Below are 26,450 nucleotides of genomic sequence, written 5' to 3'. Positions count from 1 at the left end.
TTCTGAACCCCCCATTAATCGTGACCCTTTCACGGGCACCCGGCTGGCAATCCGGAGCAGCCAGCGGGGGCGCCCGATTAAAGGTCAACGTCCATATTCACAGTCACATCATACTCCATCAATTCCTTCACCCTTTTGTTCTGGTTCACTCCCTCCTTTATTGATGTCCTCGTCTTGTCATGTCCTGGCTTCTTCACCCTGTCTTGATCCACTCATTTTCTTGCGTACCATTCCTAACTCCTGTTACTTCTGTTCCTGGTGTTTCTGTTCCCTGAGTCTGCCAGCAGCAGAGTGATGCGGCAAGGGCTCCTGTCCCTGCTCCAAGCAACTGTCCGCCCTTGTTCCTGCACCCACGCGGCAAATTTGTCTTTGTATCCGGATCTAGACCACATTTTTTTTCCTGTTTGATGCTTTCTGAACTGTGGAATGGACCACGGCACACCACAGCAGAATGGATGCAGTGGAATAATAACATGATATTAACATGAAAAAGAACATGATATTACTTATTTTACATTTGTATTAATGTTATTCAAACATAGATATGTGAAGAAAATTGGTTTGGTTTTGAGTTATGCAGGTATAAGTCCCCCCCCCCAATATAGCACTTGAAAATGAGGGGAAAAAAAATCTAGACATGTATACGGAGTAATATGGTACATTCATTTGAAAAACATGTAATTTCCATTTGATTACAACAAGTTTGTTCTGAAAGAGTTCAAATAAATCATCGTCCATCCAGTCCGTTCCAGACTCGCTCAAATGCTCGAGTTTACTTTGGCAAAGAGCTTTGCTAAATTAGCATCTGTGTTGTTATCATTAGCTGCGGCAGCAGTCGCAACTGGATGTTTTGCATTTATGCAGCAAACAAACTTGCGCTGCTTCTGTGGTGAGCAATCTCCTTCATAGAAAGAAGCTCTCTCCCATAGAGATTAATACAGTGGGCCCCCGTGTTACGAACTTAATCCATTCAGCGGCTACGCTCGTAACTTGAACTGCTCGTATGACTGGCAATCCAAACCTAGTGAATGCGTGCAACACGTGCAAAAATCTTAGGTAAAAACATCGCGACTTTATACACATATTAAAAATGATCCAAACCTATGTTAAATAGTGAATGCGTGCAACGCGTGCAAAAACCTTAGGTAAAAACATCACGACTTTATACACATATTAAAAATGAGTAACATAATCTACTGTACAGTTAAATTAAATAACATATACAAAGGAAAAATGACATTTACCTTTGGTGCGACGTGACTTGAGCTGGGTGGAGGTGGAGGGGAGCAGAGACCAACCCTCAGAATTTATTTATTTATTTATTTTCTTAAACGGGAACTTTTCTCAAACTAGAACATATCACCGGCGATTTCCTTCTCTTTAATCCATAAAAGAAGAAGCCTCTTCATTTTGTTATCGATCGAGGTCCGTCCCCCGGCAAGGAAAGTCTTGCCTTAGAAGATTGCCGAGCGGTTACCGCCATACTCACGAGCAAGGTTAACCATGCGTGCGCCTCCTTCGTATTTTTCTTAATTATCTCGTGCTTCGTTTCTATTGTCATCATTCTCTTACTTCTTCCTTTACCGCCACTAGCAATTTTAGAAGCCATGTCTAACAGATAAAGTTGGCAAAGTCTTCACAACATTCCTTCCTTCCGTTTTTGACTGATTTTCTCTCCTTCCTTCCGTCCTGACCAGCTGTGCCATCAAGCTAGATGAAGGCGTTCGACCAATAGCATATCAGCATCTTCGTGACTGACACCGCGACTGAAACAGTTGACATATCAGCGTTACCGTGTCATGTTTGAGCAGATGATTTCGTTGATGTGGCAAAATGAAGTCAAATGTTCGTACACATTGACTGGCAATGCGTGGTGAAATCATAGATAAAACCACCACAAATTTACACACATATTTAAAATTAGCACCATTATCTACTGTACAGTTAATTTAATTAACATGGATATATAAAGGATAAATGACTTTTTCCTCTGGGGCGACGTGACTTGAGCTGAGTGGAGACGGAGGTGAGCAGAGACCACCCCGCAGAATTTATTCATTTTCTTAAACAAGAACTTTTGTCAAACTAAAACATATAACCGGCGATTTCCTTCTCTTTAATCCATAATAGAAGAAGCTTCTCCATTTTGTTGTCGAGCGAGGTCCGTCCCCCGGCAAGGAAAGTCTTACCCTGAGAAGATTGCCGAGCGGTTCCGCCCATACTCACGAGCAAGGTTAACCATGCGTGCGCCTCCTTCGTATTTTTTTTTTATTATCTCCTGCTTTGTTTCTATTGTCATCATACTCTTACTTCTTCCTTTACCGCCATTTGCAATTTTAGAAGCCATCTCTAACAGATAAAGTTTGCAAAGTCTTCACAACATTCCTTCCTTCCGTTTTTCACTCATTTTCTCTCCTTCCTTCCATCCCGACCAGCTGTGCCATGGCCTGACACCGTGACTGAGACAGCGACTGTGACATTGTAAGAACAATAGCGTTCAACGTTGCTGTCATGAGCGTCAACTTCTGATTTAGTTGACGTAGCAAAGCAAAAAATAAATGTACTAATATAATGGCCGGCTTGTACTGTTCGTAAGATGGAAGGTTTGTGTTTAAGTGGGGGACAAAAAACTCTGCGGTCCACGCTCGTAAGTCGAAATGTTCGTAAAAGAGGGTGTTCGTAAACCGGGGGCCGACTGTAATTACATTAATGCTATGAAAAATGATACTTTAATGATGACTGTAATGAATTGATCGCAATTAATCTGTTGATTTGTTGATACCTGTAATCAAAAGGTGTCACAGAAAACAAACGTACGAAAGGTATTCATCAAATAACATACAACGCCTCTGTTCAGGTGATGGTTTCCATCCTCCACTGATGACAACTGACCTATGCTGGAGTCTAAAGGAAACAAAGTGTGAACATTAAATTTATGTGTGAAGTACAATTGAACATAATGATTGCATTGGTGCCTATTTAAAAAAATTAGAATAAATCTGCCATGCCTTTGCAGGCCCTGAAATACATACTCCAGTCCAAGTTGAAAAAAGATATGTTCCTTTGACAGATAGATAGATAGATAGATAGATAGATAGATAGATAGATAGATAGATAGATAGATAGATAGATAGATAGATAGATAGATAGATAGATAGATAGATAGATAGATAGATAGATAGATAGATAGATAGATAGATAGATAGATAGATAGATAGATAGATAGATAGATAGATAGATAGATAGATAGATAGATAGATAGATACTTTATTCATCCCCGTAGGGAAATTCACAGCGGGAAGAAGTTGGCCTTACCTTTGCACACCAAACAGCAGGTGTCGACAAGCGTGACTGGGGACGAGCAACTGATTGGTTGGCAAGTTTTAACTGAGCAAAATATGTTTCCATTCTGAGGGGGAACAAAAAGGTCTTTTTAGTTCCCAGTAGCTAAGAGGGGGAAAAAACTTTAGGGCATTTTTTTTCTTTATGTTGAATAATGGAGAATAATATAATTTCTAATACTGTATAGTAGGCAGTGGCGGTCTGTGACTTTCACACGTACGCCTTTAGTGATGTCAGACTCTCGAAAAAATACCCCTCATGCGCACACATACGCATTACTGGGCTACACAGGCTATTTTCCTGAGCATTTAATTGTCAATAAACCCGCATCAAGCAATTAAAACTTGTAATTGTGTGAAGGTGAAACCTTCACACATATGTTATTCCTTGACTTTATTATTATTATTGTGTGAAGGTGGAACCTTCAAACATATGTTATTCCTGTCGGCCATTTTCTTTATTATTATTATTATTATTTATTTTTAATTTTTTATTCCACCCGTTTTTCGGCATGCATCTTCTCCTTCCCAGTTCATCCGTTTCACGCCGTTCCAATTTCATCTTATTCCAATTATTCGTGTGATCACCGTGTGTTTTTATATTTTCCAAATTATTGATCGTTTACCCACAATTCCCTGTTTTCCCCGCCAAAAGTCCCATTGACTTAACATTGGGTGAGTTTACGTTTCATATTTACAGCTTTCACGTTTCATATTTTCAGTATTTAACTCATTCATCTTGTCTTAGAGATCATTCCCATCATTCCAGTAATTAATACATTTCAATATTTACCCATAATTCCATATTTTTCCATCTTTAAATATTCATAATTCATTTCAAATGGGAGGGCTTCCCATTCATTCCCAATTGGAGATTAAACATTTCACATTTTGAGCTTTCCTATTTCATATTCATAACATTTAACTCATACATTTCACCTTATGGCTCATTCCCACCATTGTGACAGTTAATATTTTTTAATATTTTCCCATAATTCCATATTTTTCATGTATAACAATTCATAATTCATTCCCAGTGGCGGATTTAACATTTTTTATTTGAAGCTTCTCCACTTCACACTCACATTAATCAGTTAATACATTCCACATTCTCAATACTACTCATATTCACACCTTCCAGTAATTCATAACTATTTTCGAATTTTTACCCATAATTCCTCATTCCCATTTTCCTCACCAAAACTTTGTAACCTTCTATCTTGGCCATTCCTGGTACGATTGCCACCGTTCCATTCCCCCAAATCCCGGCATTCCAAAGGGGTAGCTTCCCAGAACTTAAAATTTTACCCACAATTCCTCATTCTGTAGTCACAAAGAATCCATTCATTTTCTATGGGGTCATTCATTACGTGAGCATGTGACCTTCTTGGACTACTGTTCAGGTAAACGTTGTACTCTACCATGGTACCCCCACCCAGCGGCCATTTTGGATGAACTCTGACCTACACCAAATACTACAGCTCCCATACACCCCTGAAAGGCGGCCATCTTGGACATTTGACAAGCTCTCGCCCCAGCCCATTCACTTTGAATGGGGAAAAGTGGAAAATAGTGGGAAAAAAAAGTTTTTTTGGAAACCCTCACTTGAAAATGAACGGAACGACCTAACTCATGGACCATCGTTGTGGATTTTTAATGATAACGCCGCGACGATCCGACATTCTGATAAGCAAATAGAGCCGATTTTCCGAAGTTCGATAATGGCCGCCCGCTTAACCTGTATAAGCTATTTTAGATTATCTCTTGCGTTTTCTCCATTTGCGTTAGACCTATACTAGTTGTTCCAACTTTAGGTGTTTCCCGTTATTGGGTAGATTGCCAAGAACACCCTCGCACCAAAAATTTCAAGTTTTTTCCCATTTTTTTTTTACCCATAATTCCTCAGTTAATTGTACGTGCCTAAACTTTGTAACCTTCTGTCTCCGCCATTCTTCATCCGATTCCCAACGTTTCAACTTTATACGATTCCATTCATCCCCGCCAATTCATTGGTGTATTCATTTACCTCTTACCAGAATTTAAAGTTTTCCCACAATTCCACACACTGTACCTTTAATGAACCAATTCATTTTCAATGAGGTCATTTATTGTGTGGGCGTTCAGCCTTCGGTGACTACTGTTTAGGTAGACAAAGTACTCCATTTCCCATGGGGTCGTCAAGCGGCCATCTTGGACACTTGCCCACATACACTGAGACTCCATTTCCCATCAACCCTCAGGGGCGGCCATCTTGTATATCTGATCAGACATCTCATGAGCGCTCAGCCCAACTTCCACCCAGGATGGCGGCCATCTTGGTTAACGCATAACAATAAAAATGACTCTCTCCTAATGTTGAACATCCAATCTATTAAATATAATCCTCCAAAATTCAGAATTTGAACTTTAAGTGTACTTTTTTCTCACTTTTTGAAATTTTGTGATATTGTACAAAATTAAAAAAATTGTTGTTTTTTTCACTTTAATGACTACAGGTGTTTGTCCGATTGAGGCCGATTCAGCGTTTAACCGTTCATCTTGACCCTGCCTATGACCTCAGAGAGTTAATTACCCACAATGCATCTGTTTTGCACAAGTAATAGCCCCCTAAAACTCGCGAAAATACAGATTTTTTTATGTTTCCTCTTGTGATATCTCCATTTGCGTCCGACCTATGCTTATCGTTCCAACTTTAGGTGTTTCCCATAATTGGTTAGATTGCCCAGAACACCCTCGCACCAAAAATTTCAAGTTTTTCCCATTTTTTTACCCATAATTCCTCAGTTAATTGTTCGTGCCTAAACTTTGTAACCTTCTGTCTCCGCCATTCTTCATCCGATTCCCACCGTTCCAAATTTAATCAATTCCATTCATCCCCGCCAATTCATTGGTGCATTCATTTAACTCTTACCAGAATTCAAAAATTGCCCATAATTCCACATACTCTACCTTTAATGAACCAATTCATTTTCAATGAGGTCATTTATTGTGTGGGCGTTTAGCCTTTGTGGACTACTGCTTAGGTAAACAAAGTACTCCATTTCCCATGGGGTCATCAAGCGGCCATCTTGGACACTTTGCTACATACACTGAGACTCCATTTCCCATCAACCCTCAGGGGCGGCCATCTTGGATATCTGATCAGACAGCTCATGAGGGTTCAGCTCAACTTCCACCCAGGATGGCGGCCATCTTGGTTAACCCAGAACAATAAAATCAACACTCCGTTTCCCATGGGGTGGTCAAGCGGCCATCTTGGACACTTGCCCACAGACACTGAGACTCCATTTACCATCAAACCTCAGAGGCGGCCAACTTGGATATTTGATCAGACATCTCATTCAGTTTTTCCCTTGTATCTTTGCCAGTCTTCGTCCGATTCCAACCGTTCCAATATTAATTGATTCCCCCAAGTCCTGCCACTTCATGGTGATATCCATTTTCTTCTTCCCAGAATTCAAAATTTACCCACAATTCCACTTTTTCAGTTTTTCCCTTCTATCTTTGCCTTTCTTCATCCGATTCCAACCGTTCCAACTTTAATCGATTCCCCCAATGCCCACCATTCCAGTTTTACCCACAATTAAAAAATTACGCACAATTCCACTTTTTCAGTTTTTCCCTTATATCATTGCCATTCTTCATTCGATTCCGGCTGTTCTAACTTTAATTGATTCCCCCAATTCCCGCCATTCCACATCATTCAACACCTCTCCCTTCAGGTTTTTCACCTTCACACGCAATTTCTTCAGGAATTGCACATATTCCAGTTATACATGATGCTGTCAAAACTTAAAAGAATTAATACAAATTTAAAATAAACCCACAAAATTTTATGTCCGAAGTTTAAGTCCAAGTTACAAATCGCAGAAGAAGAACGTCTTTTTATTTCTTTATTATTTAATGAATATTTAATATTTAGGCTAGGCTAGCTTCGTGTTTCTTGATTATCTCCAGCTTCGTTTCCATATAAATCATTTTCTTCTCTAACGTCACTAGCAATCTTGGGACCCATGGTTAAACCTTTCAAGTTTGAATTAAGCAGTAAAATGCACTATAAATACGGTTTTGTAACCACTCACGAGAGAACGAAGCTTTACCATTCTGCCATTTTGAAATGAGTGAGGCCGACCAATAGCAGACCAGCATCTCCTTATGGAGACGCTGACCAATAGCAGACCAGCATTGTAGTGACGCGTTGCATGGAACGCTCATAGCAGGCAGCCAGACTGATGCATTGCATTTGATGTAGGATAAGGCACACTTTCTACTGTGTCATACTGTAAATGAAAATGACACAACTCACTGAGCACGAGCACATGGCACATTGGTTACTTGGCTTAGCTGGTAGATTGTGTTTGGTGAAAGTGTCTCCAGGTTGATAGGTACTTCCATTGTATCTGCACAACTTCCCAGGAGCTCTCAGACTTGCTGGGATTTTGGGCTCATCTGAGAAAACAAAGGACAAAGAATAGATGTCTGTGAGTATAGTTCTATTATCTGTCTTCTGTCATTTGTGTTCAAATTTGTTGCTTTTAGAACCACAAATATGGATGCTAGCCACATGCCAATGATGTTTGCATTGTTTTTCTTTGTTTGTTTGTTTTTCAGCACTAAGCTACTTTTCTAAGGCTAAGTTATGTTGTTTTAAATAATTGACCTGTAAGTCTCCTTATGTTGGGTTTGACAGTGAATTACAACTACACAATTACACTGACAATATAATATAATATAATATAATATAATATAATATAATATAATATAATATAATATAATATAATATAACAGGTCTTGACCATTTGTGTTCAAATATCTGTTGCTTTTGAAACCACAACCAGCGATGCTACCTGTGAGCATGTCAATGGGTTTTTCATTATTTGCATTAAGCTACTTACTTAAAGTGACACTGTGTAAGATTTATAATGTTTTTCATTAAAAATGAATCAGGCTCCCCGCGGGTCCTTAAAAAATCTTAAAAAGTCTGAAATATATATTTTTTTATTTTCAAGGTTGTAAAATGTCCTTAATTTTAGAATTAAGGTCTTAAATTTCATGTCTTTCTGATCCGTCTGGTCTCGTGCTTAATTTTCATTTTAACCACCGCACTACCTAGGGGTACCACCTTGATTTGTGTACTTGCAACTTGCATCATTTAGTGACTGCATTATGTTTGTATACCCCTTGTTTCAAGCAGCAGAGTGAGAGTCAATTCGCGATGGGAAAGTGTGTGTTTGGTGACAATTGGTCAGAGAACGAGAGGTATCGGGGATGGCTGATGAAAGTAGAGAACGTTCATGAAGCAAGGTGTACTATGTGCCAAAAAACAATACAGCTACGGACGATGGGTCATAAAGCGCTTGATTCCCATACTAAAGCAGAAAAGCACAAACTAGCTTGCCTATACGGTAAGTATGTTTACCATCACTACTGAGTCTGACACGGCCTCTCCATCCACTGAACTTCAGCCTTCATCTTCCACTCAACAACCAGCAGCTTCGCCAGGCAATGCCTTTGGCTGATTTGCAAATGTAGACACCCTCAAGGCCGAAATATTATGGCTGTTGCAGACAGTTAGCTGGCACCACTCGTACACATCAAACGAGGACACTCACCTCGTTTTTAAAGCGATATTCCCTGACTCGCAATGTGCGAGCGCCTTCACATGTGGAAGGGACAAAATCCCCTACATGGCAAGATTTGGTGTGGCCCCCTTTGTCTAGAAAGAGTTGATTTTACAGGCAAACGAAGGCGCTTTTACTGTCATGTTTGACGGATCTATGAACAAGTCAACAAAAAGTAAGCAGCTGGACTTGCACATCCGGCAATGGACAACTGACAGAACCAGGAATTAAATTGTCAGATCCCGGTATCTCAGGTCTCAGTTTTGGGCCACTCAACGGCAGAAGACTTACAGACAACAAAATAGGGCTCTCAATGCTTTTAATATTTTCAAACATTTCATGTGTTATTTTTGCGTGGGGCTTTGAAATATGTGTTTCAACTGTCATTCGCCATGAGCAACAAAAACCTTTATAACTCCAATATACAAGCTATAAAAAATCTGAAACTTAACAGAAAAATTACGAGTCATTGCCTTAAAACATCTGCATGATTCTCAAATTATGTATATCGCCACCTAGTTACAGACAAAAATGTCATTTTTTACACTTTCATGTATTGAGCTAAGCCCATAAGAGTAAATGGACTGAAAATTTGTTAGAATAGCATCGAGACATAGAGGATGAGGGTTACCAAATTTCACAACGTTGTGATAATGGGAGTGGTCTGTACGCCACCTCGTCGGATGTTTCCCCAAATCAGTAAAAGTTGCTGTAATTGAACCCAGATTATCCTAAAACTGCAGCCAGTTTCAACCCGTTTGACCTAGAGCTACGAATTTTTTACGCATATGTAGGACCTCAACACCTACAAAAACAATCGAGTGCCATATCTGAGGATGTACAGAACCAGAATTATCAACCTTTTAACGTGCCATTTGGACTGTTTTTGTACATTAAAGTAAAATATTAGAAATAAAAATACAGTGGGTCCCTGGTTGACAAACCCCCTGTCTTACGTATTTTTCATCTTACGACGTGGACCGCGGCGATTTTTTTGTCCCCCTCCTACGCAAAAACCGTCTTACGAACCATCCAACATGCCGGTCAGTGTGTGTGCACTATTATTTTCACTTTGCTGCATCCACAAAAACAACTTTTCTCGCATGTCACGGAAATATGCTCGATATGCTATTGGTCGATTAAGGGAGTCACGGAGATGCCGATATGCTATTGGCCGGCGTCACGTCAATCACAGAAATGCTGATATGCTATTGGTCAATTACGGCAGTCATGGAGATGCCGATATGCTATTGGCCGGCGTCACGTCAATCGCAGAAATGCTGATATGCTATTGGCCGAACGCCCTCATCTTGCTTGATGGCACGAGCTGGTCCATGTGATGTGAAGACTTTGCAAACCTTCATTTGTTAGACATGGCTTCTAAAATTGCAAGTGGCGGTAAAGGAAGAAGTAAGAGGAAGATGACAATAGAAACGAAGCTGGAGATAATAAAAAAATACGAAGGAGGCGCTCGCATAGTTAACCTTGCTAGTGAGTATGGCTGGAACCGCTCGACAATCGGTACAATTCTCAAGAACAAGAAGCTATTAAAGCAAGCAAGTCTTCTAAGGGCATGACTTTCCTTGCCAGGGGACGGACCTCGGTCAACAACAAAATGAAGAGGCTTCTTCTATTATGGATTAAAGAGAAGGAAATCGCCTGTGATATGTTCTCGTTTGAGAAAAGTTCTCGTTTAAGAAAATAAATAAATAAATAAATTCTGCGGGTTCGTCTCTGCTCCCCTCTGCCTCCACCCACCACCAGCTCAAGTCACGTTGCCCTAAAAGTAAATGTCATTTTTCCTTTGTATGTTATTTAATTTAATTCTGAACAGTAGATTATGTTACTAATTTTTAATATGTGTACAAAGTCATGATGTTTTTACCAAAGGTTTTTGCACGCGTTGCACGCATTCATTAATTAAACATAGGCTTGGATTGCCCATCATACGGCGAATTCCCACTGTAATCGAATATGGTTGTATTTTTAATTATTTCAGGAGGGCACCAATGAACTTAATTTGGGGAACATGCTCTCTATATCAATGGATGGCCGCTCAGTGAATTGGAAATTCATGGATATCCATGAATCCTACCATGCGAACATGGAGAACAGAGTTGTGGCATGTGGAAAAGGTGCTGAGATCCTGTGAAGGGAATCATATATTAGGTTGTTATCATTATGTGCTTAGTTCATTGTTACCCATTTATGCAATCCTAGTTCATCTTGACCCTGTCCTTAGATAGAGCTGTTGACGCACGAAAGTGTGAGCCGGGACCTTGGCCCAGCTGCCGGTGGCGCCCGGCTGGCTCTTTTGTTGTGTCTTGTAATCTGCTATGCTTTTGCTAAATAAAAGCCAGGGGGGGACGGCTGGGCAGTGAAAAACTAGCGTTGGAAGACCCACGAGTTACATTTGCCCAAGCTTTTTTCCCTATGCCCGGCATAGAAAAGTCAATCTTGGCTGGTCTGAGTTACTCTTTTTGCTGTTTAAGCAGCTCGGCATGTCCTAGTCTTCTTTTCTGAGATTTCTCTGACATTCTAACTTGGTCCGTTCGAGCCGGATGGTTAAGAAGCCTTCTCTTCGGTGGACGATCGACGACAGCTGAACCAATCGGTATACCATCGGAATCCGTTAGATTCTGGAAGCCCTCCTTTCCACGAGGCCAGACGTCGGACACCGCTCACCGGAGGAACGCAAACACCATCCAACGAACCAGAGTGACTCGACCAGCGGAGAGATTGCAAGATGTAAGATAAACTGGCTGATTTAATAGTGCAACAGCTTTGCTTTATGTATTCTAATTGCTATTTTTCTGGCTGATTCATTAGTACAACAGCTTTGCTTCATGTATTCTAACTTACTTTTTCAGACACCACAGCGCCTCTTTGTCTCATATGTGTGTGTGTGTTAAAAACAATGTCAAGGTCAAGGCCTGAATCGCAAGTTATCTGCAAGTTCTGCCACGGTGCACAATGCTCATGTTGTGTGACGGTTGAATTGTGAGACCCCCACACCTCAGTAACAGTTTTTTTAATAAAAAGACTGCAGTCCGAAAGCTCGGAGAGAGAGAGGGAAGAGAGACTTTGCAACGAGGCTGACATGCTCACGCTCTTTTTCGAGCTCTCCCCACTGCAGTGGTAAAACTTAATCTCTGACTCCTGTGTTGTTATTTACACCTCTCCTCGGGTCATTTGTGGGGTACTTCAAATGACCCACTTCAAACCCAACATTTCTCTGGTGCCGAAACCCGGGACCCAAAGACCTGGACATCTGGATCGACGTGGGATCAGCGGCCAAAAGCCTGTCGACAGCATCCTCCATTGAAGGATCGGCCACCTAGGGTTGGTCCTGCGACGAGCCGGATCTCCAGTGACGGGTCCCAACGAACCAGGGGAGGTGTTTTAAGGTAAGAATTTCAATCTAATTTGTGATTTAATTGTAACATACGCGAGACCCGATATTGTGTATTTTGCTGTTGCTAAATAGGTGGCCCGGGGTCACTCAATGAGTCAGGGACTCACTAGATCAGGGATCTAGCGGCAAATATTGTGTTTAATCGGAGTCAGGGACTCCGTAGGTCAGGGACCTACAAAGCGAAAGATTAAACCAATAAGTTAATCGGAGTCAGGGACTCCGTAGGTCAGGGACCTACAAAGCGAAAGATTAACCAATACTTACTGATCCGGGATCAGTCAATAAAGGGTCTACGTGTGTTTACTGGAGTCAGAGCCGCGGAATAAAATTTTAAAAAAACAAATTAATCATTATTAATAGAATATATTAAGAGTGAGTCGAGTAACGAACCAGGTAATAATTGTTGAAAAATAATAAGTGAGTGAGATATAAAATAAGTAAAATCGCCAAAATGGGACAAAATGAGAGTAAAATTATAAAAGAACATCCGGATGTCAAATTCATGCAAAAATGTAAACCGGGAAGTTGTTGTTATTTAGAAGAATGGGTGAAGAGGTATGAGTTTAATCCAACTTTAAAAGAAAGAGGAAATGTACGTAGGTTGAAAGAAAAGTTGAGAGAGAAAAAAGAGAAGGCAAAAAGCAAAGATAAAGAGCGATTTGAAGATCAGTTGAGAGTGTTGAGTATGTGGGAGGAACAGAGTGTGAGGAGACTTGAAGATATGAAGGAAAAAGAAAAAAAGAAGACGGAAAGACAAAGAGTTGGCGAAGCTACGGTTGCTGCCCTGCCCTTACTCTTTTTGCTGTTTAAGCAGCTAGGCTTGTCCTAGTCTTCTTTTCTGAGATTTCTCTGACAGATCCCTCCACTATCTTTTCCATAATGCCCCAGCAAGAGAGGGTATTTCACATCTGCAACCCTCTCATCCACATTCCTCTTATCCGTTTGTGGCCATCAGTGGCTTGAAAATTTACCTGCTGCAGAGAGAGCCATTGAAATTCGGCCTTCTATTGAAAAGTTTGTTGACATATACCCATTCTTCATTCTCATGCGTCATCCTGTTGGAGTCAACAAAGGATCCTCTCTTTTGTGCTAAATTGCACTTCTTCATGTTTATATCAAGAGCTTTTCAGCCATTTCTGGAAAAGTATCAAAAAGTTGCTCCCATGATGCCCTTCTTGTGGAAAGACTTGGAGGATTTGATAAGGGTAATTATTTGTCATAATGCACAACATCTTTTAATACACAAAAATCCACCGATCTAACTTAAATATGTATCTTTGTATTTATTTTACAAGAGCTCAAACGATTCATCAAGTGTGATGCACTGTCCACCAGTCCATACAACCTGGTGAGGCTTGATGTCAAAGACAAGAAGCTTTGGCTTGGCCCAAAAGATGTTGACATTGGCATGGGTGCAGCAGCTCTCATCAAGGTGTGTATATTCTATCATATATAGTATCTAACGATAACATTAATGACTCAACTTGTGTGCTTGTGTGTGTACGCATTTGGGATGTTCTGAAAAGGGCCATTATGCTGTGTTATGCTTGGTTATTGCGTACAATGTAGAGGGACAGAATACTTAAGGATTTGACAAACCATTGCTTTTTTCCTGGTAGGGACTGTCTGGGCACCAGGGCAGGGTAAGCGAGCTGAGTGTTCTGCAGTTCAAAAAAAAGAGTGCCAGGGTGCCCTTTCAGAAATATGCATGAAGGCACTGGATAAGTGCCCTCTTAAATATGCCACAGTCCATAATATGATGTGGCTGGACCCAAGAAAAATGTATTCCAAGCCTGACGGATGCCTGAAGAAATTGAAGTGCCTCATTGAGAAGTTTCTACTGGACAAACAGTTGAAAGGCGGCATACTCTCTGGTAAATGATAGGAATAAGGAAAAAAATATGGCAGGTTGGAATGAATTGAGTGGAAACCAATGAGCTGTTTTTGTTGTGAAATTGTGGATTTGAGTTTGCCTTTGATGTTGAGATGCATATTGTTGTTTTAAATTCATACTGACGCTCCTTTATGCCTCATTACAGGTGATAATTATTTCTCTACAGTTTGAGAAGGCGCTTTCCAATGAGGCCAGATCACTGGAATTTGCTCATTTCCAGCTGTCTGTGTCAAGAGTTGACACTTTCCTGTCAGAAAATCTCAGTTCCTCCACTGATCAAAGTCAAAGTCAAGTTTATTGTCAATTTCTTCACATGTGCTTAACATACAAAGGAATCGAAATTGTGTTTCTCACTATGCTCTGCGTTTTACATGTACAATAACAAAGTGCAGGTCCGCAAGACAAGACAATCCTAAAAACTAGATTCTTATCTATAGTAATAATGTAAAGTGCAGTATATTTGATCTACTTTGCCTAGTGTTGCTAAAGTAATAACTAAAACTAAAAACTAAATACTAAAAACCAGGTATGGCAAGATTACCCCAAGACGAGACATTAGTAGCAGCGTATGAAAAGACAGTCCAACAGTACGAGACAAAGCAAGACAACTCTGACTGTGGTTGTCCCAGTTGTGTGCATTTAAGTTACAGTAGTTGTTATAGTTCTAAGTGTAATTACTAGTGCAATAGAAGTACAATTATAAATACAGTCGGCCCCCGGTTTACGAAGACCCTCTTTTACGAACATTTCGACTTGTCCCCCACATACGCACAGACCCTTCGCCTTACGAGCAATTTGACATGCCGGCCATTGTAATTGTTCATATATTTTCGCTTTGCCACGTCATCAAAATCAGTATTTAAAGCTTGTCACGGGAACGTAGAACGATATTGCTCTTACAATGTCACAGTCACTGTCTCAGTCATGGTGTCAGTCACGGTCTCACTCACGGAAATGCTATTGGCCGAACGCCTTTATCTAGCTTGATGGCACAGCTGGTCGGGACGGAAGGAAGGAGAGAAAATGAGTCAAAAACAGAAGGAAGGAATGTTGTGAAGACTTTGCAAACTTTATCTGTTAGACATGGCTTCTAAAACTGTAAGTGGCGGTAAAGGAAGAAGTAAGAGGATGATGACAATAGAAACCAAGCAGGAGATAATAAAAAAATACGAAGGAGGCGCGTGCATAGTTAACCTTGCTCGTGAGTATGGAGGGAACCGCTCGGCAATATTCTGAGGGCAAGACTTTCCTTGCCAGGGGACGGACCTCGCTCGACAACAAAATGGAGAGGCTTCTTCTATTATGGATTAAAGAGAAGGAAATCGCCGGTGATATGTTTTAGTTTGGGAAAAGTTCTTGTTTAAGAAAATTAATAAATAAATTCTGCGGGTTGGTCTCTGCTCACCTCCGTCTCCACTCAGCTCAAGTCACGTCGTCCCAGAGGAAAATGTCATTTATCCTTTGTTTATGAATGCTTGTTATATTAACTGTACAGTAAATTATGGTACTAATTTTAAATATGTGTGTAAATTCGTTGTGGTTTTAACTATGATTTCGCCACGCGTTGCCAGTCAATGTGGACGTACAATTGACATTGCTTTGCTACATTAACGAAAGCATCTGCTCATGCATGACACGGTAACGCTGATATGCTATTGATCTTAAAATGTCACAGTCACTGTTTCAGTCACGGTGTCAGTCACAGTCTCACTCACGGAGATGCTATTGGCCGGCGTCACGTCAATCACAGAAATGCCGATATGCTATTGGCCGAACGCCTTTATCAAGCTTGATGGCACAGCTTGTCGGGACGGAAGGAAGGAGAGAAAAATGAGTCAAAAACGGAAGGAAGGAATGTTGGTAAGACTTTGCAAACTTTATCTGTTAGACACGGCTTCTAAAATTGCTAGTGGCGCTAAAGGAAGAAGTAAGAGGATGATGACAATAGAAACCAAGCAGGAGATAATAAAAAAAAAAAAATACGAAGGAGGCGCACGCATGGTTAACCTTGCTCGTGAGTATGGCCGTAACCGCTCGGCAATCTTCTAACTTTCCTTGCCGGGGGACGGACCTCGATCGACAACAAAATTGAGATGCTTCTTCTATTATGGATTAAAGAGAAGGAAATCGCCGGTGATATGTTCTAGTTTTGAGAAAAGTTCCCGTTTAAGAAAATAAATCAATAAATTCTGCGGGTTGGTCTCTGCTCCCCTCCGCCTCCACCCAGCTCAAGTCACGTTGCCCCAAAGGTAAATGTCATTTTTCCTTTGTATATTTATGTTATTTAATTTAACTGTACAGTAGGTTATGTGTATAAAGACGTGATGTTTTTACCTAAGGTTTTTGCACGCGTTTCACGCATTCACGAATGAACATAGGTTTGGATTGCCCGTCATACAAGCAGTTCGAGTTACGAGCGCAGCCGTTGAACGGATTAAGTTCGTAACACGGGGGCCCACTGTAAATATGGCAGCAGCAAGTCTGTGCAAATTTTGCAATTGCATGAGCAAAGTTTGAGTTTAGGTGGGGGGCCAGCTAGGTGTTTCTTCTGGCTAGGACTGAATGTGGGAGAGAGGAGGGGAGAGAGAGAGAGTTCAGCAGTTTCACGGGTGGGAAGAGGGGAGAGTTCAGCAGTCTCACGGCCTGGTGGATGAAGCTGTTCCTGAGTCGGGTGGTGCGGGAGTGGAGGCTCCTGTACCTCTTTCCGTAGTGCAGGAGGCTGAACAGACTGTGTGCAGGGTGGCTTGTATCGGTGACAATCGTGACGGCTTTGCGGCTGAGGTGGGTTGTGTACAGCTTATGCAGCGAGGGGAGTGGAGCACCAATAATCCTCTCAGCTGTCCTCACGATGCGTTGTAGAGCCTTCCTGTTGGAGTCTGGAGTCTGTGCAGCTCCCGCCCCACACGGTGATGCAGCTGGTGAGGGTGAGGATGCTTTCAATGGTTCCTCTGTAGAATGTGGTCATGATGGGTGGTGCGGCACTTGCCCGCTTCAGTTTGCACAGGAAGTAGAGACGCTGCTGTGCTTTCTTGGCCAGAGATGCAGTGTTGGTTGTCCAGGAGAGGTCCTCGCTGATGTGCACCCCCAGGAACTTGGTGCTGCTCACCATCTCCACTGCAGCACCATTGATGGTCAGTGGGGGGTGTTGGGTGCGGCCTCTCTTGAAGCTGACGACCATCTCTTTGGTCTTGCTGATGTTTAGCAGGAGGTTGTTGTCTTTGCACCATCTGGTCAGAAGCTCCACTTCTTTCCTATAGAGGGTCTCGTCGCCGTTGGAGATGAAGCCCACCAGTGTTGTGTCGTCAGCTAACTCCACGAGGTGGTTGGAGCTGTGGGTTGCTGTGCAGTCGTGTGTCAGTAGGGTGAAGAGGAGGGGGCTGAGCACACAGCCTTGTGGGGCCCCCGTGCTCAGGGTGATCCTGCCTGAGATGTTGTTGAAAACACGCACCCCCTGAGGCCTCTGGCTGAGGAAATCCAGCAGCCAGTTGCAGAGTGAGGTGCTGAGGCCCAGTTTGTCCAGTTTGTAGGTGAGTTCTTGGGGTATTATGGTGTTGAACGCTGAGCTGAAGTCTATAAACAGCATTCTCACGTATGAGTCTTTCTTGTCCAGGTGGGTGAGTACCGGGTGGAGGGCAGAGCAGATTGCGTCGTCTGTGGATCGCTTCGCCCTGTAGGTGAACTGATATGGGTCCAGGCTGGGGGGCAGGATGGATTTTATGTGTGACAGGACTAGTCGTTCAAAGCACTTCATGATGATGGGTGTCAGTGCCAGTGCCATAGTCGTTGAAGCAGGATGGGGAGGATTTCTTTGGCACAGGTATGATGGTGGCAGCTTTGAAGCTTGATGGCACAATGGCTTGCCTCGGGGAGGTGTTAAAGATGTCTGTAAAAACATCTTTCAGCCCCTTTGCACAGTCTTTCAGCACCGGTTGTTGAGGAGAGTGATGTCACTCTCGCAGCTTTGTGGTGCAGGTTTGTAGTCTGTGATTGCCTGAATGCCTTGCCATAGGCTGTGTGCATTCTTGCTGTCCTTGAAGTGAGAAGTTATCTTGTTTGCGTATTCTTGTTTGGCTTTCCTGATGCCACGGGACAGGTTGGCTCTCGCTGTTCTCAGGGCTGATTTCTCCCCAGCTTTGAAGGCCTTGTCCCTGGCCCTCAACAGCCTGTGGACGTCTCCTGTTAGCCATGGCTTCTGGTTGGCCCGTGTGGTGATCCTCTTGATGTGGGTCACGTTGTCCATGCATTTGGTGATGTAGGAGGTCACCGTGTCTGTGTACTCCTCAATGTCTGTGATGCCGTTGTAGGTGGCTGCTTCCTTAAAAATGTCCCAGTCTGTTGAGTCAAAGCAGTCCTGTAGGGCTGAGGTCGCCTCCTGTGGCCACACCCTTACTTCTTTCAGTGCAGGTTTGATGACTTTCACTCTTGGTCTGTATTCAGGCATTAGCATAATAGTGAGGTGGTCAGAGGCACTGATGTGGGGGAGGGGGGTGGCTTTGTTTGCTCCTTTGTGCTGAGTGTAAACACAGTCCAAGATATTATGTCCTCTTGTTGCAAAGTGGATTTGTTGATGAAACATCGGGAGAACAGTTTTGAGATCAGCATGGTTGAAGTCCCCAGCGAGGATGATGAAGCCGTCTGGTTGTGCTGTTTGTTGTTCACTGATAGCCTGGTACAGTTCGTTCAGCGCCGCACTTCTGTTGCTGTTGTTAGTTGGGGGGATATAGGTAGCGACCAGCAGGATTGAATTTATCTCCCTTGGCAAGTTGAAGGGGCGACACTTCATGATCAAGAATTCCGCCAGAGGTGAGCAGTGTTTGTATACTACAGTGGAATCCCGGCATCACGCTTCGCGGATGTAAACACACACGCCGCCACCGTGCAACTTCCGCCCCTCTGCGAGAGCCCTGTCGGATCTGTAGCATGTTAGCTGCTCTAGTTGTATAGCGGAGTCTGGAATATTACTGTTTAGCCAGGTTTCAGTGAAAACTAATACACAACAGTCACTCATATTTTGGTTTGCTCATCTCAGAAGTCGGATATCGTTCATTTTGTTGTCCAGTGAACAAACGTACGTCAAAAGGATAGATGGTATGGCCGGGCGAGTTGGGTTAGCTTCTAGCCTAGCTCGGATACCTCCGCGCTTGCCCCGCTTCCTCTTCCTGGCGCACCGCTTCCGGCGCCTCCTTTCCGGGGGAGGGGTAGCAGGCGAGTCCGGTGAATTAGCAGGCCAGCGTAGCAGTCCCAGTTCCCTTAGCGAGTTCTCCAGTTCCGTGTTTAAAACTTGGCAAATGTTGCTTCTCCGGATTTGTAAGAAGACCCGTCGACTGTACACGTGTTGTGGCGTAAACTGACCCGAAAAACTTTCAGACAAACACTTGTTTGACGAACAAAACAACGCATTGTCAGAAGAGTGAGTGGCCGCTGCGTCTACATGTGCCGCCATCTTGGAGAAAAAAAACAAAAACTGGAACTTCTCCAAGAAGTTATTACTCCTGTCACATGGGCAAGTTGAAGTGGAATGGAGGTTCTCCATTAATAAAAATGTGGAAACGTGCAGCATGTCTGCGGAGACAGTTGTTACCCAAAGGGTCATCTGTGATCACGTGAAGGTTTGTGGGGGGGTGACACAACTGCCGATAACAAAGGAGCTGATGAGTTATTGTGCCTCAGCACGGAGTCGTTACAGGGCACACTTAGAAGAAGAAAAAAAGAGGAGAGAGAGAGAGAAGAACACTACAAGAAAAGAAAATATGTTGAGGACGATCTCAGTCAGCTCAAGAAGAATAAAAAGTCTTTTTTCGAAATGTGCTCATTCTTGGAGAAGGATGCAGATAGGCTGGCAGAGCAGAAAGTTCTGGTGGTAGTAAAATGGCCACGCTTATTCACAGAATCCTTATTAGGATTATCTGATGAATGCCTTTTATTTCATGTTATTCTGTTTGTAAACTGTTTAGAGGGCATATATTTCATATGCGTTGGATTGCCAGGTTGGCCATAATCCAATTGTTCGCATCACCGAAAGCTGAACAAGGCACTTTCATTTTTTTCATGCTATTCTGTTTGTAAACTGTTATACAGTGTATATATTTTATTTTATATGCTTCTTGTGCATTGGGTTGCCATGTTGGCAATAGCTATGCCTACATATCACTGAAAGATAAACAGAGGCACTTTTAAAATAAAAGAATATGTCTTTTTAACAATTGTCTTGGTCGTAATTCAGTTGGTCTATTCATAGATTTATACTTGCATGTATTCATCATTTAGGAAAAGGATGATAGATTGTAATGTCTTAAGACTGTTTCATGTCTCTTTTTTTATTCTTATGTGGGGCCAAAATCTAGAAATTACCTGAAACACATGTACATATATAGTTTATACATCCACTTAACCATGTCAGGATGGAAAATCAGCTCCTGATTTGTGTCCATCTGACAAGCCTTAAGCTCTCTGATGAGCTGTTCACACCACTGTGGCACTCTCTGTATGTATGTTTTGGGGTTTTTTTCTGTCGTCATTAGGTCTTAAGTTTTCCTCTCAGAAGACTTGAAAAGGTCTTAAAAGTCTTTAAATTTGCTGGTAAGATATGTGCAGAAACCCTGTTAAATGATTATAAATGTCTAAAACTTGCAAATAAAGTATTTCTTAACGACCAACAATATGTGTTAAATAAAATGTTAGGTCTAGTTATCATTAAATTATATTACATGGGCGTGGCACTCCTTCGAAGGTTTTTTTTTTTCACTCAAACTTTATTTGACAAACTCCAATTTTAAACAAATATACATATACACAAAACATACTGGCACAACAGTGTGCCATATCCAATCCACAGCAGACAAGTCAAAAGTATACAAATAAGAAGAAAAAAATAAATAAATAAAAACAGTCAAACAAAACACAAAGGAAAGAAAAAAAAAGAAAGGAGCTAGGGGTTATTAAAGAGATCAAGGTCCTCCACCAACCCATACATCTTCATCGCGTTTTTATTCTTCATAAGTTTTAAAGATTTAAAATATTGACATAAGTCCATATGAAAACTAATGAAGCTAGGTTTCGATTTGAAATATCTATTTTTATGAATAAAGAATTTCCCAAGAATAATGAGTATGTTAATGACCAGGTCATGAGATGACTCCTCAACAGAAATACCATACAGGACATTTTCTTTTGTCAGAACAGACAGATTAGGCAGTTTAAGAAACAACCAGTCATACAGATCTTCCCAGAATACATTAACAAATTTGCAGTAAAAAAATAAGTGTTCCGTTGTTTCAATGTCTTCATCACAAAATACACAGTTGTTGTGGTCCAGATTAAAATGCAGTCTTAAGAGATCAGAAGAGGGATAGACTCCATTCAGGATTTTGTAATGAATTTTCTTTGCTTTGGGGGCAATGGGAAATTGAAAATATTTGGATCGCAAACTTCTGACTTCTTTTTTTGAAAAATATTGCACATTATCCACATTATCCTCACTGATCGAAGTTGTACTGCAAATTCTATTAAGTTCTATTAAGTTCTTTGATGATTTCAATCTGCTTGGCTTTACTCTTTTTACTAAGCAACTTACTCTTTGAGATAGAAATCTGACGTACTTTATACTTCAAATATTCCCATCTTCCACTATAAGATTCAATGGTAGTGTCAGATGTCACATTGCGTATCATAGTAATTACTTCCTGGCAGAAAGGTTCATTTTCCAGTAAACATGAATTAAATTTCCAATACCACTTTTTGAAACCCGTTTGTGATGATCTAAAGCTGAGCTGAATAATACGATGATCTGTCAAAGGTGCTGCCGACATGGAAACCTTTTTGACAGAGATCATTCACCGACTGAGTTACTTCAGAAAATATTTTTTTGTTCCGGTTAAGGCTATTGTATCCATATATGTTCCCCAGAATGAGAAAATCCTCATTCGACTTCAAAACACAAATTATCCAGTGACCTAAAGGATCCCTCTGTGTTTACAAGATTTTCCCTGGGAAGTTATTCAGCAATATCGCCACACCAGCCGATCTGTTTGTGCCATGACTAAACACAATTTTGTCACCCCACTGATTCATCCAAAATTTTTCATCTCCATCATTGGAATGCGTTTCTTACAGGAGAACACATTGGGCTTTTTCATTTTTGCAAAATAAGAACATTGATTTTCTTTTAACAGAATCTCGTAGACCCCTAGCATTAAGAGAAATAAAGGAAAGGTTAGAATTGAAAAAGGACATACAGAATTGAGAAAGAAACAAGAAATATGTATGTTGTTTACGAACTTGCGCAGAGCAATATAGCCCCTGTCTAATATTCCATTAGTATAAAGAGAGTACCTTTTCCTCTTTCGTGATAATATTTTCCCAAGTATTAATTGAATGTGTAAATGTGTGCATTAGTAAAACAATGTAAAGAGTGACCATGTAAACATGTACATTAATAAAACAAAATTGCTACACAACCCTATGTAATAAAAACAATACTGTGAACAAAGTGCAAATACGGGTACTGTGCAAGCTAAACTAAAATCCAACTTTCATAATTAACTGTTTTTGCTTTTTGTTTTTTTTTTCCTTTTTCCAGAAACTTGAACACTCTCAAATAATGCAATGTGGAACATAATCTTGCTGAAGCAAACGGTATCAAAACACATATAAAAAAAAACATCAACTATTAAATTAGACACCTAAATTCCAATATATAACTCTTGTGTATAAAGTGGTCCTCAAATAACTTGCAGTGTTCAAATGAATTCACCACAAAATGTTCAGCTACCTGGGAGACAAGAGCACGCACATACCCTGTAGCATTTTGTAGAGCTTTAGTCTATTGCAACCCTGATGCCATTAATGTAGCCCTCATGACCCCTGAAATATACATTCTTCCCTGTCGCCCTGGCTTGTTCCATCTTTGGCCATGTAGCAGCCTGAGCCTCCCGGTCAGCTTTGCAGAAATCTTGTTTGAAATGGATTCCCATGTCTTTGCAGACTTGACAGTTCTTAGATAGCTTCCAGATGGTATCCCTGTAGTGCCTCATTGAGAATTGCATGATGATTTGACGGTGTTTCCCCTCCTCTTTTCTTCCAAGGCGATGAACAGAGTCAATTACTGTCTCCATCAAGGGCGCCCACTGTGGTGCAATCTTGGACAGGACCTCCACGATAATGTCTCGGAGGCGTTCATCATCCTTTTCTTTCAGCCCATGTATCTTAAGATTCCATCTTCTCTTATACCTTTCTAACTCCAACACTCGATCTTTCAGTTCCTCATTTTCTTTAATGAGACGTGGCATAACTTCTTGTACGGTTTGAATATTTTCTTTGCACTCTTTAATTTCAGCTGCATTTATTTCAACAGCTCTGGAGATGTTGGCCACCATGACGGAGTTATCTTTTAGCTGGACCCCAAAGATATCCATCTTATCTGTCAACTTTTCTATGGCCTTAAGAAGAGCTTCATTTGAAACAACAACTGTGGTGCAATCTTGGACAGGACCTCCACGATAATGTCTCGGAGGCGTTCATCATCCTTTTCTTTCAGCCCATGTATCTTAAGATTCCATCTTCTCTTATACCTTTCTAACTCCAACACTCGATCTTTCAGTTCCTCATTTTCTTTAATGAGACGTGGCATAACTTCTTGTACGGTTTGAATATTTTCTTTGCACTCTTTAATTTCAGCTGCATTTATTTCAACAGCTCTGGAGATGTTGGCCACCATGACGGAGTTATCTTTTAGCTGGACCCCAAAGATATCCATCTTATCTGTCAACTTTTCTATGGCCTTAAGAAGAGCTTCATTTGAAACAGCAGACGACTCTTTGAGATGTTTTGACTTAGCAAGCGGTTGGTGAGTTTTGGTCGGGGTAGCGGGAGTTTCTTTTCTTTTCCCTGCACCCGTGGCTGTACCCTCCATCTCCGAGTAACTGTGGTCTCTCAACTTGGTTTGCTCAAAGGCCATAATTTCCATTAGCTTAGCTTGAAGCTTTCCGGACCTCATGTCGCCTCAGAAGATAATTTAAAATCCTCACTCTGCGATTCTCGATAAAGTAAATGTTTACACAAACACTCACATAAATATCAGTCCACTCCTGACTTTATACTGCAAGCTTCCTTATTGTATTTCGGGGCTTTGACGCTAGGACTTACAAACGTCGACTTGTCCCATCCGCCATCTTTTTTTTCCCGGTGTCTCCCGCACTCCTTCGAAGGTCATCATGTCCCTTACAGCTACGGACAGCAGAGGAGCAGTGTTTATTGCTTCATTTACCGTAATGCCCCTATAGCTATCACAGGAGCATCCGAAAAATTACACCTACTCCCTTTAAGGCTAAGCTAAGTGGTTGTTTTAAAGCAACAACCTGTCATTGATTTCGCTTTATGTTTGGTTTGACAGTAACAGGGCGTCTGCCGCGCTCCGCTCTGTTGCGTTGTGCCGTGCCGTAGAACGACGTACCCATGTTAATGAATGAGAGCGATTCCACCACATATGCCGCGCTTGCGCTCCGCCATGGTCCGTCGTGGACCATCAGCTTTACACAAGACTTGAAAAATCTGGTCCGCCGCGCACGCCGCCACCTCAATTCCACAGTTCAGCATAACAAATCTCGTAAGTATAGTGTTTTCATTTAGTCACATTTGTTTACTGTTTCAAATTAATGTGTTAGGGCGTTTTATTGGCGTGCACGCAAAGGGAAGGAAAGAGTGCTCGACTTGCATTGAAAGAAAAAAAAATGAAAAAGAGATGATTTGACCACGCGCTGTTTTAACAAGGCTTCACACGAATGGACCCATGTAGAGTTGCCTTCGGAGACCCGAGAAGACCTTTTTAGGCTGATGCAATGAAGTGTTCCAAGCAAACTTAGCACAAAGTTGATGATCCCCGCGCGTGCGTAGTTTGACTTCCCGAAGAATGTTAGGAATGTGTGATGCTGTGCGGCGCTTCCACCACATCCGCCGCGCTCCGGTCCGTTGCGCGACCGCAACAATGGATTGTCACCCGCGCCCACTGCTTGTGTCTGCTATCCGTCGCGATGCGCCGTGCAGCATCACACATTCCTAACATTCCTTGGGAAGTCAAACTACGCATGCGCGGGGATCATCAACTCAGTCGGTTTCTGTTAAGTTTGCTTGGAACACTTCATTGCATAAGCCTAAAAAGGGCTTCTTGGGTCTCCGAAGGCGACTCTACACAAGTCCCATTCTCTGTGAAGCCGTGCTCAAACGGCGCGTGGTCAAATCTTCTTTTTGTTTTTTTGATTTTTTTCTTTCAGCGAGAGTCTAGCACTCTCCCCTCCTCTCTTGCGCGCACATCAATCAAACTCGCAAACACAGTAATTCAAAACAGGAAACAAATGTGAATAAATGAAAACACAATACATACTAAATATGTTACACATGCTTCATTTACAATGGGTGAGTACGTACATACAACGTTCGTTTTAACTTTGAAATGAATTATTTGAATCACGACTCAAACGGTAATACAGTGATCCCTCCTGCTTCGCAGTCTCAGATATCGCGGTCTCAGTACTTTGTGGGGTTTTCCAGGAAAAATAAAAAATATACCGCAAATATTGCGCAAAAATGGAAAAAAAAGAAAAAAAAACAAAAAAGCACGTTACACAGTACTGTATTCATCAAATAACTAAGTAATATTAGCTAATAACTATGTTAAGAATTCTTCAAGCGTTAGAGTCGTGACGTTTTTTTTTTAATCTTATTTTGAAATTCATGCTTTTAATTCATCAGGTCGCGTTGCATTTCCGTTTCCTATTTTACGTTCTCTGTGCGTCATTCGGTTCGTTACGGTGACGTAGTGAATGTCAACATAAGCTCATATTTATAGTTTATTATCATTTATGTTGATAACGCACCCTACTGCCTATGTTTAGTAAGCAATGAGTGTTTATTCTGTTTTTGTGTTCGTTGTGTAGAGGTTGCACTTGATAGTAGTTGTTGCTAACCCGCTAATGGCTAAAAATACAGTAAATTCATAGATTATAGTTCGGCAAGTGTTTATATGTTAGTTTACTGACTTTTGAGTCTTGCGTAAAGTTGACGGACCACGGCGCACCGTGGTGGAGCAGACGTGGTGGAATCGCTCTCATTCATTAACATGGGTACGTCGTGCTACAGCACGGCGCAACGCAAAGGAGCGGAGCGGAGCACGGCAGATGTGGTGG

The 26,450-nt window shown here is 41.6% G+C and overlaps 1 protein-coding gene across 4 annotated transcripts in view; it reads right to left on the bottom strand.

Annotated features, from left to right (window-relative positions):
- The window catches only part of chrdl2 (chordin-like 2), a 51,786-nt gene that overhangs the window by 8,022 nt on the left and 17,314 nt on the right, over positions 1-26,450 (bottom strand). For 2 of the 4 annotated variants that reach the window (XM_088440257.1, XM_088440255.1), the window contains exons 4-7: positions 24,415-24,495; positions 7,648-7,790; positions 3,316-3,409; positions 2,843-2,904 (exon numbers count right to left, since the gene is read on the bottom strand). In XM_088440257.1, the coding sequence (XP_088296383.1) occupies positions 2,843-2,904; positions 3,316-3,409; positions 7,648-7,790; positions 24,415-24,495 (380 nt within the window). The remainder of the gene's footprint in view (positions 1-2,842; positions 2,905-3,315; positions 3,410-7,647; positions 7,791-24,414; positions 24,496-26,450) is intronic. The other 2 variants (XM_088440258.1, XM_088440259.1) reach the window with 2 other exon arrangements.

The sequence above is a fragment of the Hippichthys cyanospilos genome, chromosome 18 (genome assembly GCF_059441005.1).
Source record: "Hippichthys cyanospilos isolate Australia breed blue-spotted pipefish chromosome 18, RoL_Hcya_1.0, whole genome shotgun sequence".
In the NCBI taxonomy this organism is placed as follows: Eukaryota; Metazoa; Chordata; class Actinopteri; order Syngnathiformes; family Syngnathidae; genus Hippichthys; species Hippichthys cyanospilos.
Note: the sequence above shows the minus strand (reverse complement) of the source record. Positions and strands in the feature narration are given on the sequence as shown.